The sequence below is a fragment of the Linepithema humile genome, chromosome 7 (genome assembly GCF_040581485.1).
Source record: "Linepithema humile isolate Giens D197 chromosome 7, Lhum_UNIL_v1.0, whole genome shotgun sequence".
In the NCBI taxonomy this organism is placed as follows: domain Eukaryota; kingdom Metazoa; phylum Arthropoda; class Insecta; order Hymenoptera; family Formicidae; genus Linepithema; species Linepithema humile.
In genome coordinates this window covers 9087133-9107316 of record NC_090134.1, presented here as the reverse complement: position 1 = coordinate 9107316, position 20184 = coordinate 9087133, and the positions used below count along the sequence as shown (strand labels likewise).

The 20184-nt window shown below is 26.9% G+C and overlaps 4 protein-coding genes across 5 annotated transcripts in view; 1 reads left to right on the top strand and 3 right to left on the bottom strand.

Annotated features, from left to right (window-relative positions):
- Nucleotides 1-20184, top strand: part of MAGE — an 84027-nt gene that overhangs the window by 27840 nt on the left and 36003 nt on the right. Inside the window, exons 1-2 of one of the 2 annotated variants that reach the window (XM_067360036.1) lie at nucleotides 16945-17060; nucleotides 17268-17368. The gene's annotated coding sequence lies outside the window, so the exon portion shown is untranslated. Of the gene's footprint in view, nucleotides 1-13727; nucleotides 13847-16944; nucleotides 17061-17267; nucleotides 17369-20184 lie in introns of those variants that run through there. The other variant, XM_012373212.2, reaches the window with a different exon arrangement.
- On the bottom strand, nucleotides 54-4212 carry LOC105675662 (odorant receptor 13a-like). Its single transcript, XM_067360022.1, has 9 exons — nucleotides 3415-4212; nucleotides 2583-2702; nucleotides 2352-2469; nucleotides 1714-1975; nucleotides 1441-1557; nucleotides 1287-1377; nucleotides 881-1029; nucleotides 589-721; nucleotides 54-514 (listed from the first exon to the last, which is right to left on the bottom strand). The coding sequence occupies exons 1-9, from the start codon at nucleotides 3553-3555 to the stop codon at nucleotides 464-466; spliced, it is 1182 nt and encodes a 393-aa protein (XP_067216123.1). The 5' UTR covers nucleotides 3556-4212; the 3' UTR covers nucleotides 54-463.
- On the bottom strand, nucleotides 4247-13578 carry LOC137001061 (uncharacterized). Its single transcript, XM_067359042.1, has 17 exons — nucleotides 13112-13578; nucleotides 12771-12890; nucleotides 12058-12175; nucleotides 11115-11367; nucleotides 10933-11046; nucleotides 10778-10868; nucleotides 8866-9011; nucleotides 8576-8708; nucleotides 7387-7587; nucleotides 6998-7117; nucleotides 6729-6846; nucleotides 6083-6344; nucleotides 5854-5976; nucleotides 5700-5790; nucleotides 5119-5264; nucleotides 4627-4759; nucleotides 4247-4509 (listed from the first exon to the last, which is right to left on the bottom strand). Exons 1-17 carry the CDS (start codon nucleotides 13253-13255, stop codon nucleotides 4459-4461), a joined length of 2364 nt encoding a protein of 787 aa, XP_067215143.1. The 5' UTR covers nucleotides 13256-13578; the 3' UTR covers nucleotides 4247-4458.
- On the bottom strand, nucleotides 14631-20052 carry LOC137001314 (odorant receptor 47a-like). Its single transcript, XM_067360021.1, has 11 exons — nucleotides 19904-20052; nucleotides 19162-19284; nucleotides 18941-19058; nucleotides 17906-17996; nucleotides 17724-17837; nucleotides 17570-17660; nucleotides 16924-17069; nucleotides 16634-16766; nucleotides 15097-16553; nucleotides 14880-15014; nucleotides 14631-14802 (listed from the first exon to the last, which is right to left on the bottom strand). The coding sequence occupies exons 1-9, from the start codon at nucleotides 20045-20047 to the stop codon at nucleotides 16503-16505; spliced, it is 1011 nt and encodes a 336-aa protein (XP_067216122.1). The 5' UTR covers nucleotides 20048-20052; the 3' UTR covers nucleotides 14631-14802; nucleotides 14880-15014; nucleotides 15097-16502.

Sequence of the window (20184 nt, the reverse complement as noted above, 5' to 3'; positions counted from 1 at the left end):
CATCATTTCCATGTGAACTCTTATAGCTCCTATATATATCATACGTTTATTTTTTGAGAAAAAATTTTTACTGCTTTTTGTATGCTTTTGTATGCTATACGATACATATTAGTTTGAATATCGTGGATTATAGAAGTTAAATTTATAAATGTAAAGTAAAATTAATTGTTGTTATTTATATTCAAGTAAACATAAAAAACTGCTGATAATTAGTCCCAATACCACATAAGAATTGACACCAACTTTTCTGATTGATTTTAGTAACTAATCATTATTCAGTTGTTTTAGCCACAAAACATTTTAGTTTATGTTATATATATTTAAGAAATTAAATTTCTTCTAAAAGAATAAAATGTTATAGAAGATAAAAACTTTTATTTTTTATCTAGTTCTTAAAACTACTGTACTTTTAATTTTTATTATATTTAACTACTATTATATTATATTCTGCTACGATCTATCTTTATCGTGTAGAATGTATAACAGTAAAATAAGATACCGAAGCCTTCACCAACTGCAATAAAATATTTTCTTTTATTCCAACAAAAACACATTATATTTCTAATAAAAATACAATATATTTTTTACCGTGGCAAAACATTCTAACGATCCCACAAAAAGTCCACCGACACCCACTACGTATTCTTTAGTGCCCCTTTGCAACAGGAAGAGTATTATTTTCTGCACATTCAAAGGAATTATGTACCACGGAACATTGTATCTACGGATTTTTATAAATAAAGTATCTGTGAGTTGACAAATATTAAAATATTTACAAATAAATTTTAGCTGATAACTCCACGCACATAGCATTATTTTTTATTTTAATTATTTATTTTTTTTAATCTTGTGCAATTATATCTCATAATAAATCTCTTACACAGTAACGAATAAGTAATTATTGATATCTATAATATCTTGTCCCATATAATTCGCTACAAACATGTATAGTATACAGGCAGTTGTTAATGTAAAGGGCCATATCATTTCCTTAATATTAGTCTTGTCAGATGATACAATTTGTGAAATCTAATAATAAACTAATTGTAAATGTTCTGTTTATGTTCTATCAGTTTATAATACATTGTAAATTTTTCTTATCTTCTAATCTTATCTTTAAATAGTAAAAAATGCAACAAATTTATATGAAAAAAAAATTATGTACGGTTGGTGAAATAACAATAAGATAGAAAGATTATTCTTAACATAATGGTATTATTAAAATTAAGTTTTAATGGAATAGTAAATTTCATAATAAAGTTTAAAAATTTAAATTTAAAGCTTACTCGAAAAAGATTGAGGCTCAGAGAAATTACTCCGATAAATATTAAACAACCTAACATGACTTCAAATTTCGATGATATTAGTTCGGTTAATCTTTAAAAATAAAAATTTATTATTGATGTATTGTATGTACACATTATCAAGATATATACAAACTTCATTGCTTGCCGATGAATGTCTACAGCGCAAGTTATCTCATCAAGAATTAAATTTTTGCTTTTAGGATTATTATTTTCTAATATAATAATTTTCATCATGCGTTCAATACGATAACTGTAAAAAACTAAACCAATATAAATTATCAAATCGTTTTTACTTGCATATATTTTGTCTTCATAAAGTAAACGTTATCTTTATTTGTTTATAGAATAATAATACAGTATTTTTATAATTTGAATATTTATAGCTGTTTCTATGTTTATTTCGTACCTGGCGAGTCTAAACATTCCACAAAAATGTTGGACAAATGCAACAAGTATTGTTCCTGTTGCCGTTAGTGTAATTATGCCTATGCAATAGGCTGTTGTTATATGCAGTGTAATTAGAAAGAAATATTTCTGTTGGTCGATAAAGTATTCCGTTATAATTTGTACATGAAATGGTCGAGATTCGTTTATCGGTAGAATAATATCAAGAATACTTGTCCAGTATTGGGTGATAATAAAAAGAGATGTACCAAAAATACCACATGCTAAAAACGTTTAAAAAAAAAATTGTTTATAGGTTTGCTATAAAATTTAAAAAAATTGCTGTATGTTATATATATATATGTACACAAAAATATAAATTAGAAAATATTTTTTTAATTTAATCATCAACTCAATGATTAAATTATATATAATCTATTATAATGAAATTATATTGTTTCTCATTTCGTACTCAGATATTTTACAATATTTGCCACTTCATGCAATTTTAATAAATTTGATACTAATAATATATTACTAACACTTTATATTATAACAATTATTCTAGTGTACAAAGTTTATTTTTGGTTCAATTTCAATAAGTTATGTGTTAAATGAAAAGCATAAACGTATGCAAAAATCTATGAACTGTATTCTTACTTGCAAGTACAGCGGTGTAACACTTTGCAATGTTTCCATATTTTTCTACGATAGCATATTCATTTTTATCTTTTAGTTGATTGTATGTATGTTCAGTTTGTGCCAGTAATTCTTTTACCTACATATTATTTAAATTTATAATATTATTTTTTTATATAAAAAGTTATTAAATGTAAATATATTTAATAGTCGTGAGATATCAGTATAATCGAATAAATAATATAAACTTACAAATTTCATATTAACATTGAACGCAACGTATTTTGTTAGAAAAAGAAGAAAGAAACTTGTAGAGGAAAAAAGTTTAATAACGAAATCGGAAGTACACTTTGCAGTGAACAAGGGGGAAACCTATGAAAAAAGGAATCATTATATTTATTGCATTAAAAATTATTTTTATGAGAATATCTTTAGAAGCTTATCAGCTTCTAAATGGTATCTTCCAAATTAATAATTTCTTTATATAATGAAACAAATAAATTACTGTTACGTCCTACCTGGGGAAGGGCGGTCGGACCGTAACTGAAGTGTATAACACGCAGGTCAGAATTTAAAGGATCTGACTCTGTGTGTCGAACGGTTTATTTGTTTGTTTCTACAAACGAGTCAAAACGGAGAAGTCAATTTTACTCCGTTTTGCTGAAATACCGTTCAATGGTTCCCTTTTAGGTTGTGAAATCAATTATCTGGGACGGAACCGTGTGCGTATTACTTATTTCACTCGGATATGGCGGTATTAAAACTTTTTAGATTTCGTGCCTGTTTAAATCTTCGCTTTGCTATTGGTAACGGAAAAATTTCCATTACCGAGACTCTCTTTGAATTCTGCCGGCTGATCGTTGGAAAATTGCGCAAGGAAAAGTTTGTTCAGGACGTAGGACGTAACATTACATATAAATGTAATTATGTGTTAATATGATATTTATATTAATCAACTAATAATTATTAATTGTAAGAATTACTACATATTTTAACATATTAATTGCGTATTCGTAAAAGATTCGTATAAATTGTAATACGTTATATTTGCTTACATAGTGATATTATTAAGCTATTGTCTTACCTGAACTACTGCAGCAGTTATTAAAGTACCGGAGAAAAAAAGGGACTGAAGTCGAACAAGTTTTGATTGTTGATAGGGCCAGATGCCAACAGCGAGTAGAAGAAGTCTATTCAAACTAAAATGTTGCTCGATGGAGATCATCTCTTTCCGAGTGCTGGTACACGTATGACTACGATGAAATTCACAAACATGCTCTCACCCCCTCCTTTCTCCGTTGATCGATTAGATATTCTATAACGTTTCCCTCTTAATATTTATTTCAATGCACATTTTCTAACTGAATATAATGCGAGACGGTATTAGTTGCCACCGTGAGATCGAAACACTAGCAATTTGACAAATTTATCTATGGGTTATGTATATGTAAGATATTTTTTTACTAACTAAATTAACTTACAGATGTTGTCTTCCCATAAAACAAAAAAAGAGAAAACTTAAGAGAACTATTTGCATAAGGTATGCGCCTGCTTTTTTTCTATACATCATTCTTTTGTGTGCATTTGTAAGAGATGTTTAGTTTTCAAAAGAAACAATTCACTGGTTTAAATATAATGTATTATACACGTATATTATTGCTAGTCATGTAACAAATGTTTTTTGCGAATAAAACTAACTTTATTTGATACATTTTTAGGATATTTCTTTGCATATATGTCATTACACAATTCGTTCTGAATTAAAGTTAAAAAATGAAATATTAATTCTACACACACATTAGTTATTTAAATGTAACGTTATATATCAGTTCATATGACGAGCTTTAAAAAGTGAATTTGATACTGCACGGTGCAAGGTTAAATATTATTATTTATGTCTCAAATAAAACAAAATATTGCATTTTGATGCGTTTTTATTGCAAGAACTTCAGCGCATCGAATTACTTTAATCTCAGATCCCTTCTGACATTTTTTTCTGGTAACAAAACATTTAACTGTTTGATGTTGCACATCAAAAGGTCAGCTTTCTACTTTTTAAGTATAATATGTCTTTTCTCGCATTGACTACTTTTTAACTACGTATCTAGCATGGTTGTCAAATGTCTCGTTATCGTGTAGAATATATGACAGTAAAATAAGATACCGAGGCCTTCACCAGCTACAATGAAAGATGAGAGAGACGATAATGATGACTTTTTTTCATTGATATATATTTTTAATATATTTGTAATTTGTAATATATTTTTTAGATATACTCTTTTCTGTGTTTCTTTACCGTCGCAAAACACTCTATAGATGCAACAAATAGTCCACCAACACTCAAAGTAAAATCTTTGGTTCCTTTTTGTAACAGAAACAATATCATTTTCTGTACATGCAAAGGAGCAGTGTACCACTGAACATTATACCTAGAAAACCATACAAATAAACAATCGATAATATGAAAAAAATAAGAAACAGCATAAATAATTGAGAATATTGTAACTCAATTGATTCGACAATCTAAATTTAAAATATATCAGAACTAATGAGTCAGGCTGGTTGTTCGTGCCGAAAGTATCACATATTTGTAACCAATTTAATAACAAACATTTCGACCTGTATTTAGATTATCTTTGATGAAACCATTACAATAAGTCAAGAAAACAGAAATTGCACACATTGGAATACGTGATCAGCAATTAATTCGCAAAAACGATCAGTCAATGCTCAGTTTTTCCTGTAGAAAGAAGATTTTTATAAGATTGTATCGCGTAAAATCTCTTACGCAGTAACGAATACGTGATGATTATGATCCGTAATATATTGCCCCATAATGTTGGCGAGAAACATGTATGAGATATTGGATGCTACAAATAAAAAAGGAAGTAGAAATTCCGTGACATCGCTTTCAGATGTTACAACCTGAAAAGCCTGAGACACGAATTTTATGAGAATATTCTTCTGCATGCATTACAATTATCAAGCTGCAGATAATAAACGATAACTTTTCGTTTCAAAGAGACGAAAAATTAAGGAATTTAAATGTTGAATAAATAGTAGAAAGCCTTCTCTTAGAATAAAACTATAAAAACTATTCTAAAATTCTAAAGTTACGTGAATTTACAATATTATTTTCTAAATGTAATTCGAGACTCAATAAAATCACTAGTGTTATAAATGCCACGCGATCTTTTATAAACATTATAAAATGTTGGAATTTTATAACAACGACGCTGGCTTGTCAATTTCTATCGTATTATTGCATAACGTTATCGGTCTACATAATTTTGAAACAATTTACATGTATTACAAAAAATTAAATACTTGTCATGTTAAAAAGATTTGAGGACAACATAGAAAACTTACACGAAACAGATTGAGGCTCAAGGAAATTACTGTAATCATTATTAAACAGCATAACAAGATGTCAATTTTAGACACCAAATGTTTGCTTAATCTACAAAAATAAAAGTATTACTACTCACGCATGCTATACGTATATTGTCTCGTAGTTACTAACTTTATAGCCTGCCGATGAATATCTACAGCGCAAATTATACCTTTGCATGTAAAACTCTCATCCTTTCGATTATTATTTTTTAATAATTCAACATTAACACCCACAGCGCGTTCAATTCGATAACTGCAAGTAACATGTTATTTATTAGCATGATCCTTGCATTAAGCGTTCAAAATAATAGCATAATTTTTTTTCAATCTTAGCGGCTATTTTTATGTACATTTCCTACCTTGCAATTCTAAACATTGCACAAATGTGAAGAAGATATGCAATGGGCATTGTTCCTATCGCTAACAGTACCATTATCCCTAGGCCAAACGCAGCGTTTATATGAAACAGAATAAAAAAATAATATTTTTCTTGATTAACGAAGTATTCCGTGTTGAACTGTATACTACGTGATCGAGATTCATTTATCGGTGAAAGAACGTCGAGGATACTCGACGAATATTGAGCAGCGATAAAAATAGATGCAGCACCAATTCCTATTGCTAAAAGTTTAAAAGAAAAGATATAAATTTTATTTTCACAACGTTTCACAATTGTTTTACGTTATACGACACGGCCGCGCGCGTGCGCGCGAGCACCACACATACATTGACATACATATCTGCTACAAACTTTAATATTTAATATTTGGTAATTAAATGATTGATTTATATATACAATACATAAGAAATTCTAATATTGATAATTGATATTTTTTGCTATATCGTAATATGAAATGCTTTGTATGGCTTTTAACTACTTATCTTATAATTAGTAAAATATATGTGTGACATATTATATATTGTGTAAATAAATTATATAGCGTGTGAGATCTCTCATACTATTCGATTTTTATAATCTATAAAAATCAAGAAGCATTATCTTACATATGAGAATAACCGTGTAACACTTTGCATAGTGATTATACTTTTCTACAATAGTATATTCATTTTTATCTTTTAATTGGTTGTATACATGTTGAAGTTGAATTAGTAAATCCTTTATCTATAATTCAAAAATTTATTATTTTTGTAAATTGAAAAAAAAACTTTAATTTAAAAATTTTTTAATTTAAAACAGTTTGAATGTAATATATTATTATATGTATATTTGCATGTGTGTGTGTGCGTACATCTACTATTAATTGTAAACTTACATCTTCGACATTACCGTTAAACGTGATGTATATCATCGCAATGGTAATAAAATAAAGTGAGATAGAGAGAATTTCGATAATTAAATCAAGAGTACATTTTGAAGTTAATAATGTCGTATACTACAAAAGCAAACATTTGTTTAAAGTTTCCTAATTAAAATTTCTTTATGTAATTAGCAATTAAATCATATATTTTGAATTATAATATATATATATATCTTTATTAGATATATATAAATAAGAAAACAAAACAACTTTCATAATTATAATTATACAATTATATATAATTAATAAGATACAATTAAAACATAATTAATTAATAAGAATTATTTTTCAAAAATATACTTATAATTATTATAGAGTAATGTACAGTAAAAATATTTCCTTACCTGAAACAAGATAGCGGTCGTTATAATACTTAAGAAAAAGATGAAACGATATCGAGCATACTTTGAATGTTGATAGGGCCATAACCCTAAAGCGAGCAGAAGAATTCTATTAAAATTAAAATATTGTTTCACGACACAGACCATTTCTACGAGGCAAGAAACATACATGACTACTACGAAATCAACAAGTGTGCTTGCACCCTTTTTTCCTCACCGATCGATATTCTATACCTTCCCTCCTTTAGTATCTGTTTCAGTGCAAATTCCGTAATTGAGCATAATGCACAATTGAGTATAGCATAAAATATTACCGGAATATTATCGAAACAAATTTTACAAATTTTCGTAATAGTAAGATGTGTACATTTTAGCAATCTATTTGTCGACGAATAAAATTTAACAGATGTCTTTTTCGCATGAAAAAAAAAAGAGACAAAAAAACATTTAAATAAAACTTTTCATAGAAGCAGTCAGACACCGCTCTTCTCGACGTCGCAACTTTGTTCTAATGTGCGCGGACTTAAAATACGTACAGTCTTCGAAAAGAAAATTCTTCAGTTTCAAATGTAGCATGTCAACTGTCAAACTATCATTCTTCAAAAATAAGTAGCATCATTTTTAAGTAGAAATAGTATGACATACAACACGATCAAAATTTTTTAACATATAGTTACTTTTTAAAAACAAATATAACAACATAAATAAAACAACAAATATACTTATATTAAGATCACTTACTTAAAAGTAATTTAACAATAAGTATGTACAATATATATCGTAAATATTGCAATGTAATCAAATCTATATCATTATTTAGATTTGAAAAGAAACATACAAAAATAACTAGATACGTAGTAAAGATTTGATGCATCTACTTTTTAATTTAATAATTCTACATGCAGATTTATATACATATTTTCGCTTTTTGGAGTAAAATAGTACACGCTGTAAAAATTGGATTTTATTTTTCAAAGAAAATGTGTAGAATGCTTATTTATTTTTCTTATTTACACACATTTTTTAAACTACGTTAATATTTGTATATTTTATTTTATCTCATCATCGCATGGAATGTACAACAGTAAAATATGATACCGAAGTTTTTACCAACTGCAAAAATGTCTTTTTTGTTATTGTATTTATGTTTAATATGTTTCTTAAATACATCATATACTCTATATTTTCTTACCGAAGCAAAACATTCGAAAGATGCAAAAAATAGTCCACCGACAGTCAAGGCAAAATCTTTAGCTGTTTTTTGTAACAGAAATAGTATCATTTTCTGTACAGGCAACGGAGCTAAATACCACGGCACATTGTATCTAGAAAATTATATAGATAAAGAATCAATAATCTGAATGAAATAAAAATAAATAATTTTTAATAGGTGCTGTCTTTCACACAACAAATGTTAATTTTTACTTTTATTATAAAATTTTTACAAATGTTCATAATACTGTATTATGTAAGATTTCTTACACAGTAAGGAATACATGATAATTGTGATCCATAATGTCTTGTCCTATACTATTAGATAAAAACATGTACAAGGTACTGATTGTCACAAATATAAAAGGTAATGAAATTGTCGTGAAATCATTTTCCGATGACACAATCAGAAAAATCTAAAAAAAAACGAGTTTTATGAAGATATTACAGGTCTGTATAGTTATATAACATAAATTAAAAAGGAAAATAATAATAATAATACACAATACAATAATAATAATACAAATACAACAAAAATACTAATTACATTACAGAAGTATTCATAAAAATCTTTTTTTTAGCATAAATGTAAGAATTGTATAAAAAATTACTATTAATAAATTAACAATATGTTTTGATATAGCGAGTGTCGATAAAATAACGCCAGTGTTATACATGTACTTTTTTGAACAGAAATACTTATAAAAAGCTATTTTTTAGTAAAATTGCGAGAACTGCGTTAAGAACTGCATGAATTAGAAACATGTTTAGTACATATGATGAGCATTGAAAAAATAATTCCAGTGTTATAAATAAAATGCATTTTTTACAAACACAATATGTTAGAAGCTTGTATCATCATCGTCGATTTGTTGCTCATATTTTCATTATACTTATCGAATAATTTTGCCGATATGCGGAATTTCGAAATAGCATATATATTATTAAAAATAAGATATTTGAATAGCTGTATTCAATAATATCAACATTAAAAATAAATTAATTATTCGAAGATAATGTGTATTACAAATATCGCAATGTTATAGTAATTAAATCTATATTTTATTTCTACATACAAATACTTGAAAAAATAATTAGTTTGATGCGTTATAGATATTTGAAGCATTCATTTCTTTGATCAAATAATTCCGTTGCTACGATTTCTTTTAGAACAAAATACATGTTCCAAAAATTGGGCTTTTTATTCTACAAATAAAATATGGCTATATGTGTCTAGAATTTTTAATTCAAATTGCGTTTTATTTGATCTTTTTCTTATCACGGCATAGAATATATTACAGTAAAGTAAGATACTAAAGCTTTTATCAACTGCAAAGAGAAAAATATCAATTGTTATTGTGTTTATATACATCTTTAAATACAAAAATTTAATACATAATATATTTTTTTACCGTAGCAAAACATTCTAAAGATGCGGACCGACAAGTCCGCCGACAATCAAAGAAAAATCTTTGACTGCTTATCGTAACAGAAATCGAAACAGTATCATTTTCTGTATGCAAAGGAACTAAGTACCACGGAACATTATATCTGGTAATTGTGTAGATAAAGAATCAGTAACTTAAAAAAACAAAAAATTTTTTAAATAACGTTTAGCAAACATTCTATGTCTATTTTAAACATGAAGCATTAACCTTTACTTGACACTCTAAGAATCTGTTAACGTATCTTCGTAATGCTGTTCTTTATTAATCTCTTACATAGTAAAAAATACACGATGATTGTAATTTATAATATCTTGTCCAATGTTATTAGCTAAGAACATGTACAAGATACTGATTAATACAAATGTAAGAAGTAATGAAACTACGCGACGTCGTTTTCGAATGATACAATCTAAGAAATCTAAAAAAAGAGTTTATGGAAATAATCACATATCTGCATATTTTATAATTCTATAATATTAATTAAAAAATATAATAATATAAACTTTCTTTTAAAATTATATAAAACTGTAAGGGGGCTCTTCTAAAACTATATACTGATTTGAAATATTTTTAGGTAGATATGGCGAGCATAGGTAAATTAATGCCAGTGTTATATATAAAATGCATTTTAAAATGCACTTTTAAAGTTGTTTGTACAAATATATATACAATATATATATATTAATAAAAATAAAATACTTGTTTAAAAATAGACCTAAAAATCGGAAACTTACTCGAAGCAAATTAAGACTTAAGGAAGCCACTCCAAATAATATTAAACCAAAGAACCATGGATCAAACCCAGACATTAAATTTGTGGATAATCTTTAAAAATAAGAATATATTACGACACATATTATATGTATACATAATAAAGATAAATACTAACTTCATAGCTTGCCGATGAATATCTATAGCATAAATTAGGCCCTTAGACATTACACTCTCTTTATTCAGGTTATTTTTGAGCACATTAAATTTTACTGCGCGTTCAATACGATAACTGTAAATAATACCTATATTTATTGAATTATTAGAATCTTTGTTGCTGTCTCTATATTCAATATGTACCAAGAAATTGTAAACATTCCACAGATATGTTGAAGAAACGTATTAAGCATTGCTCCTGTTGCTAACATTGCCATCGCTCCTATAGAAAGTGCTGCGTACGTATGCAGCATTAAAAAATAATATCGTTTTTGATTGCTAAAATATTCCGTCATAATATAATGGTATCGAGATTCGTTGAACGGTAAGACAATACAAACGATGTTCCGCCAATTTTGAACAATTAAATGGAAAATGATGCAGGAAACACAAATCACTAAAAAAATTAGAAAGAATATATTTAAATTTTTACTTTATAATGTTTTGAAATTGATTTACGTTATATAATACAATATATAGGTATATAGTGATCAAAGTGGGAAAAAAATAGTATATTTTTTTTAAATTTTATCTATAATCTCTCCTATTCCATTATGTAATATTCATATATGTACGTCGTAATTTTTAGCTGACTGGACCTCACAGTTTCACAAAACAATTTCACATTTTCTGTGACTAAAAAAAAAAATAATAATAAATTCTGTGACAGTTCTTTTTAAAGAACAATATGTATTAATTTTCTACTATAAAAAAAATACATAAATAAACAAACATTGTATTAAACTTGTATTTCATGCAATTAATTATAAAAAATATTACATTAAGCATATATATTGGTATATCAGATTCTAGTAATAGTATTTCTTTTTATCTAAAATTTGCTTTTTTGAAGCATATTACTATAATCAATTGCTTTAAATAAAAACATAAAATTTTACATATACAAAAAATTAAAAAATATTAATCCCGTTAAATTTCGTTTTTAAGCATACTGTAAATGTGTGTATGTGTATTATATGTACGAATATATAGTAAACTGCTTCAGATTCAATCTATCATAAGTTTTAATAGCTTTTGTGTAAAATAGGAAGTGTGAAATGTATGCACAAATGTAAAAATATCTTACTTGTGAATCCAACTGTGTAACATTTTGCAATATAACTATACTTTCTTATGATAGCATGTTCATTTTCATCTTCCAATTCATTACATATATATTGAAGTTGCGTTAACAAATCTTTCATCTACATGAATTCAAAAATTTCTTATTTTTATATTTAAAAAATTTTAAGTATAAAAATTTTGTTATTATACAGGTTTAAATATATAACAGATATCTGAATATATATGAGCACTTCAGAGGTATACTATATTAAGTTACATGAATATAATTTTTTAGGAAAAGAATCTAAAGAGATTTTTCCCTTTTGATATGCTTTCAGTAAAATACTTGTAATGTTTTTGCAGATTTTTTTGTACTCTGTTTACAGGGATATCAAACTTTGATGTTTCAGAAAATAAAGTTGTGTGATTACGGAATATGATTTTAATGTGACTTAATACTATTTATCTGGTGATTGTGTCATCACATTACGACTTAGCTTTGTACAGTCAACAGTTTCTATTTTCATTGAAAACATTTGCCATTAGGTAAAAATTGAAGTATAGAATCTTGTGATAATAACTTATGATTAGATTATATGATAACTTAATTTGATTACCTCTGAATACATTTATATTCAGACATTCTATAATAATAAAATCTTTATATTTAAAATTCTTATATATATGTGTGTATATATGTATATTGAATAAATTCCATAAGAGCTATTAACTTACATTCTCAATATTAACACTGAACGATATATAATTTATCATAAAGACTATTAAAAAAAATGCAAGAGAGAGAACTTTGATGAGCAGGTCGGGAGTACATCTTGAAGTAATAAATATGCTAAACTACAATCAATAATAACTTTATTAAAATAATTGCGTTAAAAATTTTATTATTTAATAATTAATAACTCTGAAGTATAAATTGTAAATTACTAAAGATTTTTTCGTATAGGTATAATAATTGTACGAAAAAACTTATATGATTGCAAAATATTATCATAAATATGTAGTTATTTGTTACATAATTTAAATATAAAATTCTATATAATAGTACTATGTCTTACTTGGAACAAGGCAGCGGTGATCAGAATACCAGAGAAGAAAATAAACTGAAGTCGAACGAGGTTTGATTGTTGATAAGGCCACAATCCTATAATAAGCAGAAGAGTTCTATTTAAACCATAATATTGTTCCGTTATATAGATCATTTCTCGGTGAGGTCTAAAATACGTATGGCCACGCTGAAATACGCAAGTGCGCTCTGACCCTTCTTCTATGCCACCGATTAGAAATATTCCATAACTTTTCTCTTGCAGTATTTTTTACACAAATTCCCTAATTGAATATAATGCACGATTGAGTATAGCGGCATAAAATATTACTATAAGATCGAGCCATACACAATTTAACAAATTTCGTAATTCGATATGTAGGTACTTGGATCGATTAGAATTTTTTCTTCTCGCGCAAATTCCGTAATCGTGTGAAAAATATAATGCGATGCCACTGTGAGATGAACACAAATGTAGTTTAACAAATTTCCCAGTGAATTATTATATGTTTTTAGGAAATTGAGGTGCAAAAGAAATAACGCATGTGTTTTTGCTGTAAAATAAAACATTTATGAGCGAATTATTTCCGCAAAATTTACGCAAGCGCTTTACGTTTTTTTTTTTTCAGAATTTCAACCTTATTTGTGGCGTGCGTATTCGAGTGACATATTCTCTCTCCCGAGACTTTCTGAAGGAATAGTCTGCAGGTCTAAATTTGCCAGATGACAAGTCATCGCTACTTAAAAGGTAAGTGAAATATTATTTTCGAACAGAAATAAAATTTTGCGTAATATTTTTTTATAGTTTTTAAACACATACATAAAATAAAAAAATTTAATGACATTAAAATTAATGATAAATTAACTATTTTAATTATTATTATTTTAATATCTAATGTATTAAAATATACAGAGTATTTCTGAATAACCACGACAATGCTCGTGAACTGGTAGAGAAAAATAAACAGAACAGAAAAGTTCTTTATTGTTTTGCAATTTGTTTTGCAATTAAACAGGATTGGTGAATCGTGCATTTCGCATTTGGCTAGATTGTGAGATGTATGCTTTAAACGTGTGCTTAGACAGGTCAGCGGTAAGTGTCGTACAGCAACGAAAAGTAAAACTTCTGCCTGTTCGTTGCTGGCGTGTTATTTGTTTTCACCGACCAACCAAACTTTTCGTTTCCGTGCGACACTCAAACGTTTATTCGCCAATCTTTTTAAATTAACTTCTCCATAATGTAATAATTTATTGCGAAAATTGCAAAACGCTAAAGGACTTTTCTGTTCAGCTTATTGAGCTCTATTCGCTCACAAGTGTTGTCGTGATCATTCTGAAACATCCTGTATATCACGAATAAGCAATGAAAAACGTAACAGTAAAGTTACGTCTTGTGTTTATTTAAAACAAAGTTAATTAAATTAAAAAATTATTTATATTTAAGTAATAATTTGAAAATGTTCAGGTTTTTTAAACCATGGCAAAAATTTAACATATTAATTTATTTAATTCAATAATAACAGTAAAATAATAATAACAGTAAAATACATATACAATAACAGTAATATATGCTAAAGAATAAACATTTTTACTTTTGCACATGAAATGCGTTTTCTATCTCACTATGTTATCATATAATTCATTTTTATTTCATTAGCATGTAGAACATATGACAGTAAAGTAAGATATCGAGGCCTCCATCAGCTGTAATTATAAATATTTTTTAGAAACAATTTATACAATCATCTTGTATATATACACTATTAAAAAATATTTTTTACCGTGGCGAAGAGTATTCTAACGACCCGATAAATAGCGCACCAACTCCGAAAGTAAAATCTTTGGTGCTTCTTTGCAATAAAAAGAGTATCATTTTCTGTACATATAACGGAGTTACATGCCATCGAACATTATACCTACAATATTGTACGGATAATACATCTGTGGTTTGACAAACACTAGTAGATTTACAAATAATTTTCATCAATTATATTTTACATTTAAGACCTTCGCCTTCTTTTCGAACATAAAAATTTATGAAACAATGCATTATATAATTGCAGTTCACAAAAAATCTCTTACGCTGTAGCAAATACATGATTATTACGATCTATAAGATCTTGCCCAAACAATAACTGGCTGTGAACATGTATATTACGCAGACAGCTACAAATTCCATGTGATTAAAAAGTCCATTCTTTCTTTTTCAGACGATATAATCTGAAAAATCTAAAGTATAAATATTATAAGTGATGTATGATTCTGTGACGATAAAACAATTAACAAAATAAAGGTTATAAGAACCAAAGCACAAATGTCAGGTTGAAAAAAAATTTTTTATTATCAATTAATACAATATATGTAGAAACGTTCGGTCCTAATATCAAACCTTTCTCAATCTAGTAGGATCGGTCGAATCACGTTGCGCCAAGTCCCTGCAATATATTATAAATGATCATCTTATCGATTACAATTCTTACAATCCAAAATTTTATCGAAACATTTCTATACTATATTAATTGATAATAAAAAGACATCTACGTTTTAGTCTTTCTTTTATTCACAAATATTATGATTGTGTACACATAAAACAACAATATTATGGTTGTGTAAAGCAATAAAAAAAACAGCAAAAATTAAAAGTGCAGTTTTTAGAATGCAAGAACTATCATATTTACTAACTATTTATATACGTTAATATATGAAAAATATAAAAAATATGTTTTAGCCATCAATTTTAGTGCTTATCAATTTATAAGGATATAAGAAAAGAAGAAAAAGATTTACATTGCATGGAAATATTAAAACTTATTTTAAAATAATCAAAAAATGTTTTAAAAATACAGAAAATTAATATAACGAAAAACTGACTCACCAATCGCACCCGCTAGTACCATCCAGCATAATAAGCAGTAGAACACAGTAACCCGTATAACATATCTGTATACAAGTAAAGACTCCCTTGTATGTAATAATTATCAAATTATTATTTGTTAAAACAGATTAGGTAAGACATTTTCTAATCAAAATTCTTTTGCATAGTATATTTTCATAATTCTTTACACATACTAATCAAAATAGCTGTATTCGATAATATCAACATTGAAAATAAATTTATTATTTGAAAATAATGTGTATTACAAACATTACAATGTTATATTAATTAAATCTATATTTTATTTCTATATAAAAATACTTGTAAATATAATTAGTTTTGATGCGTTAAGGATGTTTGAAGCATTTATTTCTTTAATTGAATAATTCTGTTGCCATGATTTTTTAGAATGAAACAATACATGTTGCAAAAATTAAACTTTTTTCTCTACAAATAAAATATATGTCTACAAGATATATTTATATTTTTTCATTCAAACTACGTTTTTATTTGATCGACTTTTTTCTCATTACCGCATAGAATATATGACAGTAAAGTAAGATACCGATGCTTTTACCAACTACAAAGAGAAAAATATAAATTGTCATTGTGTTTATATATATTGTTAAATACATTTTAATACTTAATATATTTTCTTACCGTAGCGAAACATTCTAAAGATGCGTTAAATAGTCCACCAACAGTCAAATAAAATTCTTTGGTTGCTTGTTGTAACAGAAATAGTATCATTCTCTGTATATGCAAAGGAGCTGAGTACCACGGAACATTGTATCTAATAATTGTATAAATAAGGAATCAGTAATTAAAACAAAAACGAGAAACTTTATAAATAACATTTGACAAGTCTATTTTAAACATGAAACATTAGTCTTTACTGTTACTCTGAGAATCTGTTAACGCATTTTTATAATATTGTATTAATCTCTTACGTTGTAAAAAATATGCAATGATTGTGATCTATAATATCTTGTCCAGTACTATTAGCTATAAACATGTACATGATACTGACTGATGCAAAAAAAAGAGGTAATAAAACTGCTGTGACATCGTTTTCCAATGATATAATGTAAGTAACCTAAAGAAAGAATCTTATATAGATAATTACAAATCTGCATATCTTATAACATTAATTAAAAAATATAATAATATAAACTCAACAAAAATACTAATTTTACAGATATATTCATAAAAATTTTTTTTTAGAATTATATACAACTACTCTATATGAGCTCCCTTCTAAAACTATGTATAATTTGAAACATTTTTTTGGTAGATATGGCGAGCATAAGTAAATTAACGCCAGCGTTATATATAAAATGCTTTTTTATACAAGCAATTTTAGAAGTTTATAATACACACATCGGCGCCTGAATGGTAATTCTTATTATACTTCTTAAGTAATTTTGTCAACTCACGAAAATTTGAAGTGACTTACACACACGCACGCACGCACGCACGCACGCACACACACACACACACACACACACACACACACACACACACACACACAATGTAATTTGATTAACCAAAAATCTTCTTTAAAAATAGACCTAAAAATTGAAATCGGAAACTTACTCGAAGCAAATTAAAACTTAAGGCAGCCACTCCAAATATTACTAAACAAAAATACCATCGATCAAATCCAAGCATTAAATTGTTGGTAAATCTATAAAAACGAAAATATAATACTGTACATATTATATGCATAATGGACTAGATAAATACTAACTTCATAGCTTGCTGATGAATATCCACGGCACAAATTATGCCTTTAGATATTAAACTCTCCATATTTAGGTTATTTTTGAACACATGAAATTTTACTGCGCGTTCAATACGATAACTATAAATATACAATATATTTATTGAATTATTAGAATTTTTGTTGCTGTCTTTGTATTCAATATATACCAAGAAAGTGTAAACATTCCACAGATATGTTGAAAAAACGTAAGAAGCATTGTTCCTGTTGCTAGCATTGCCATCGCCCCTATGAAAAATGCTACATACATATGTAGCAGAATTAAAACATAATATCGTTCTTGATTGACAAAATATTCCGTCATGATTGGCATACGATGTAATCGAGACTCATTTGTTGATAAAGCAACAATGAAAATTGTTGACCAAAATTGGACAATGATTACGATAAGCATGCCGCAAATGGCAAATGCTGAACAGCGTTAAAAAAAGATATTGTACATTTCTTTTTTATAATTTGTTTTTATAATTTTTATAATTTTTTTACATAATATTTTAGAATGGTATTTACATATCTCACACGAACATTAAGAAATTTAGTAGTGTTTTTAATATAATCTATTTTGACTTATACAGTTGATAATTAGATTCGTTTTTTACCAAGATTTTCAAACTACGTGTACGTATGTTACGTACTTTACGTACACCTTATTTTTCTATGATAGCAATTTTGTGCTTTTATCTTTTAACTTTTTACATACACGGAGAAAATTTTATACCAGAAATTACTATGTACGGTAGTAGCCGCGGACTATGAAGGAATTATAAAAACTTTTACTATGTTCTTCACATGTGGAACATAGTAAAAATTTTCGGTCCGCGGCTTCATGATCCGCGGTTAATGTCGTGCATAGTAATTTTTGATATAAAATTTTCTCCGTGTATATGCACATATAATTTACAAGTTGCATCAGTAAGTTTTTCATTTATTATTTCAATATTTTTCTATGCTATTTTTGTATATATCAAGAAATGTGTTTCAATGTAAGATTTTATTCATACTTTGTTACTTTGCATATCATCAACTTACATTGCCAATATTAACGAAAAGCAAATTGTATGTTATCATAATAGTGGTGTAGAAAATTGCAGTAAATAGAATCTAGGTGATGAGGATCGGAGAAGAAAACTTTAAAGTTTAAAAAAAATACAATCAATTTGCAAAATCTGAAATTATTAACTTACTCGTAAGTGCAATCGTATGACGTTTTGCGTTGTAGCCATATTTTTCTATGATAGCAATTTCGTTTTTATCTTTTAACTTGTTATATATATGCTCAAGTTGCATCATTAAATTTTTTACCTATTATTCCAATATTTTTCTATGCTATTTTTATATATATTAAAAATATGTTTTGATGTAAGATTCTATTCGTACTTCGTTATTTTATATATTATCAACTTACATTGTCAATATTAACACAAAACGAACTGTATTTTATCATGAAAGTGATGTAGGAAATTGCAGTAGATAGAATCTCGACAATGAGAGTCGAAGAATAAAACTTTAAAGTCACAAATGTGGTAAACTGTAAATATTTCCATCATAAATTTGCGTTTGATAGTTTTAAATATTTACAAACAAATTATACTATATTAATTAATAATAATCAAATTGTATGATTAATGGAATGATATACGAGATGTATCAGAAAAGTAATGAGAATAAATTTTTTTTAAGGATTGATAATTTTGCAAAAACAAGATTGCATCGAGGCAAGAGATGTGCATTACTTTTCATGCATCTTTTCATTTTCATAATGCATCATCAAACATGAATTTCTATAAATAATTGTAGAACTACACGTGAGAAAGCTAGCAATTTGAAACTTGTACAGTAATTAGAACAAAGATGTAGCTTTTGGTTCGACGCAATCTTGTTCTTACCAGTTTTTTTTTTTTTTTTTTTAATTTAATCTTACTACTTTTTTACATACATTTATATTTTACATATACATACATACCCAGACAACAAGCATGTCTTCATGATATCCGAAAAATGCTGTTTTTTAAACATCTTGCAGATGTTTTTAAGACATGCGTATTGTCTGAGTGTATAGTATATATGTATATATATACACATATATTTCAGTAAAAAATTGCTGTATAATAATTAAAAATATAGTATAAAATACATATATTGCCCACCTGAAATATTGTAGCCGTTATTAATATAATGGAAAGAAATATGAATTGAAGTCGAGTTAATTTTGACTGCTGATAAGGCCATAAGCCAACAGCGAGTAGAAGAATCTTATTGTAACTAAAATACTGTGTCTTAAGATCGATCATTTCTATTCGATATCCAAAATATGAGTGACAATGAAAGTATCTATAAGAGTCTACTTGCTCCTTTACCCTATCGATCGATTAGGTATTCCATAAATTCTCTTTTTTCTAGTATATATTTTTCAGTGTAAATTCCTTAA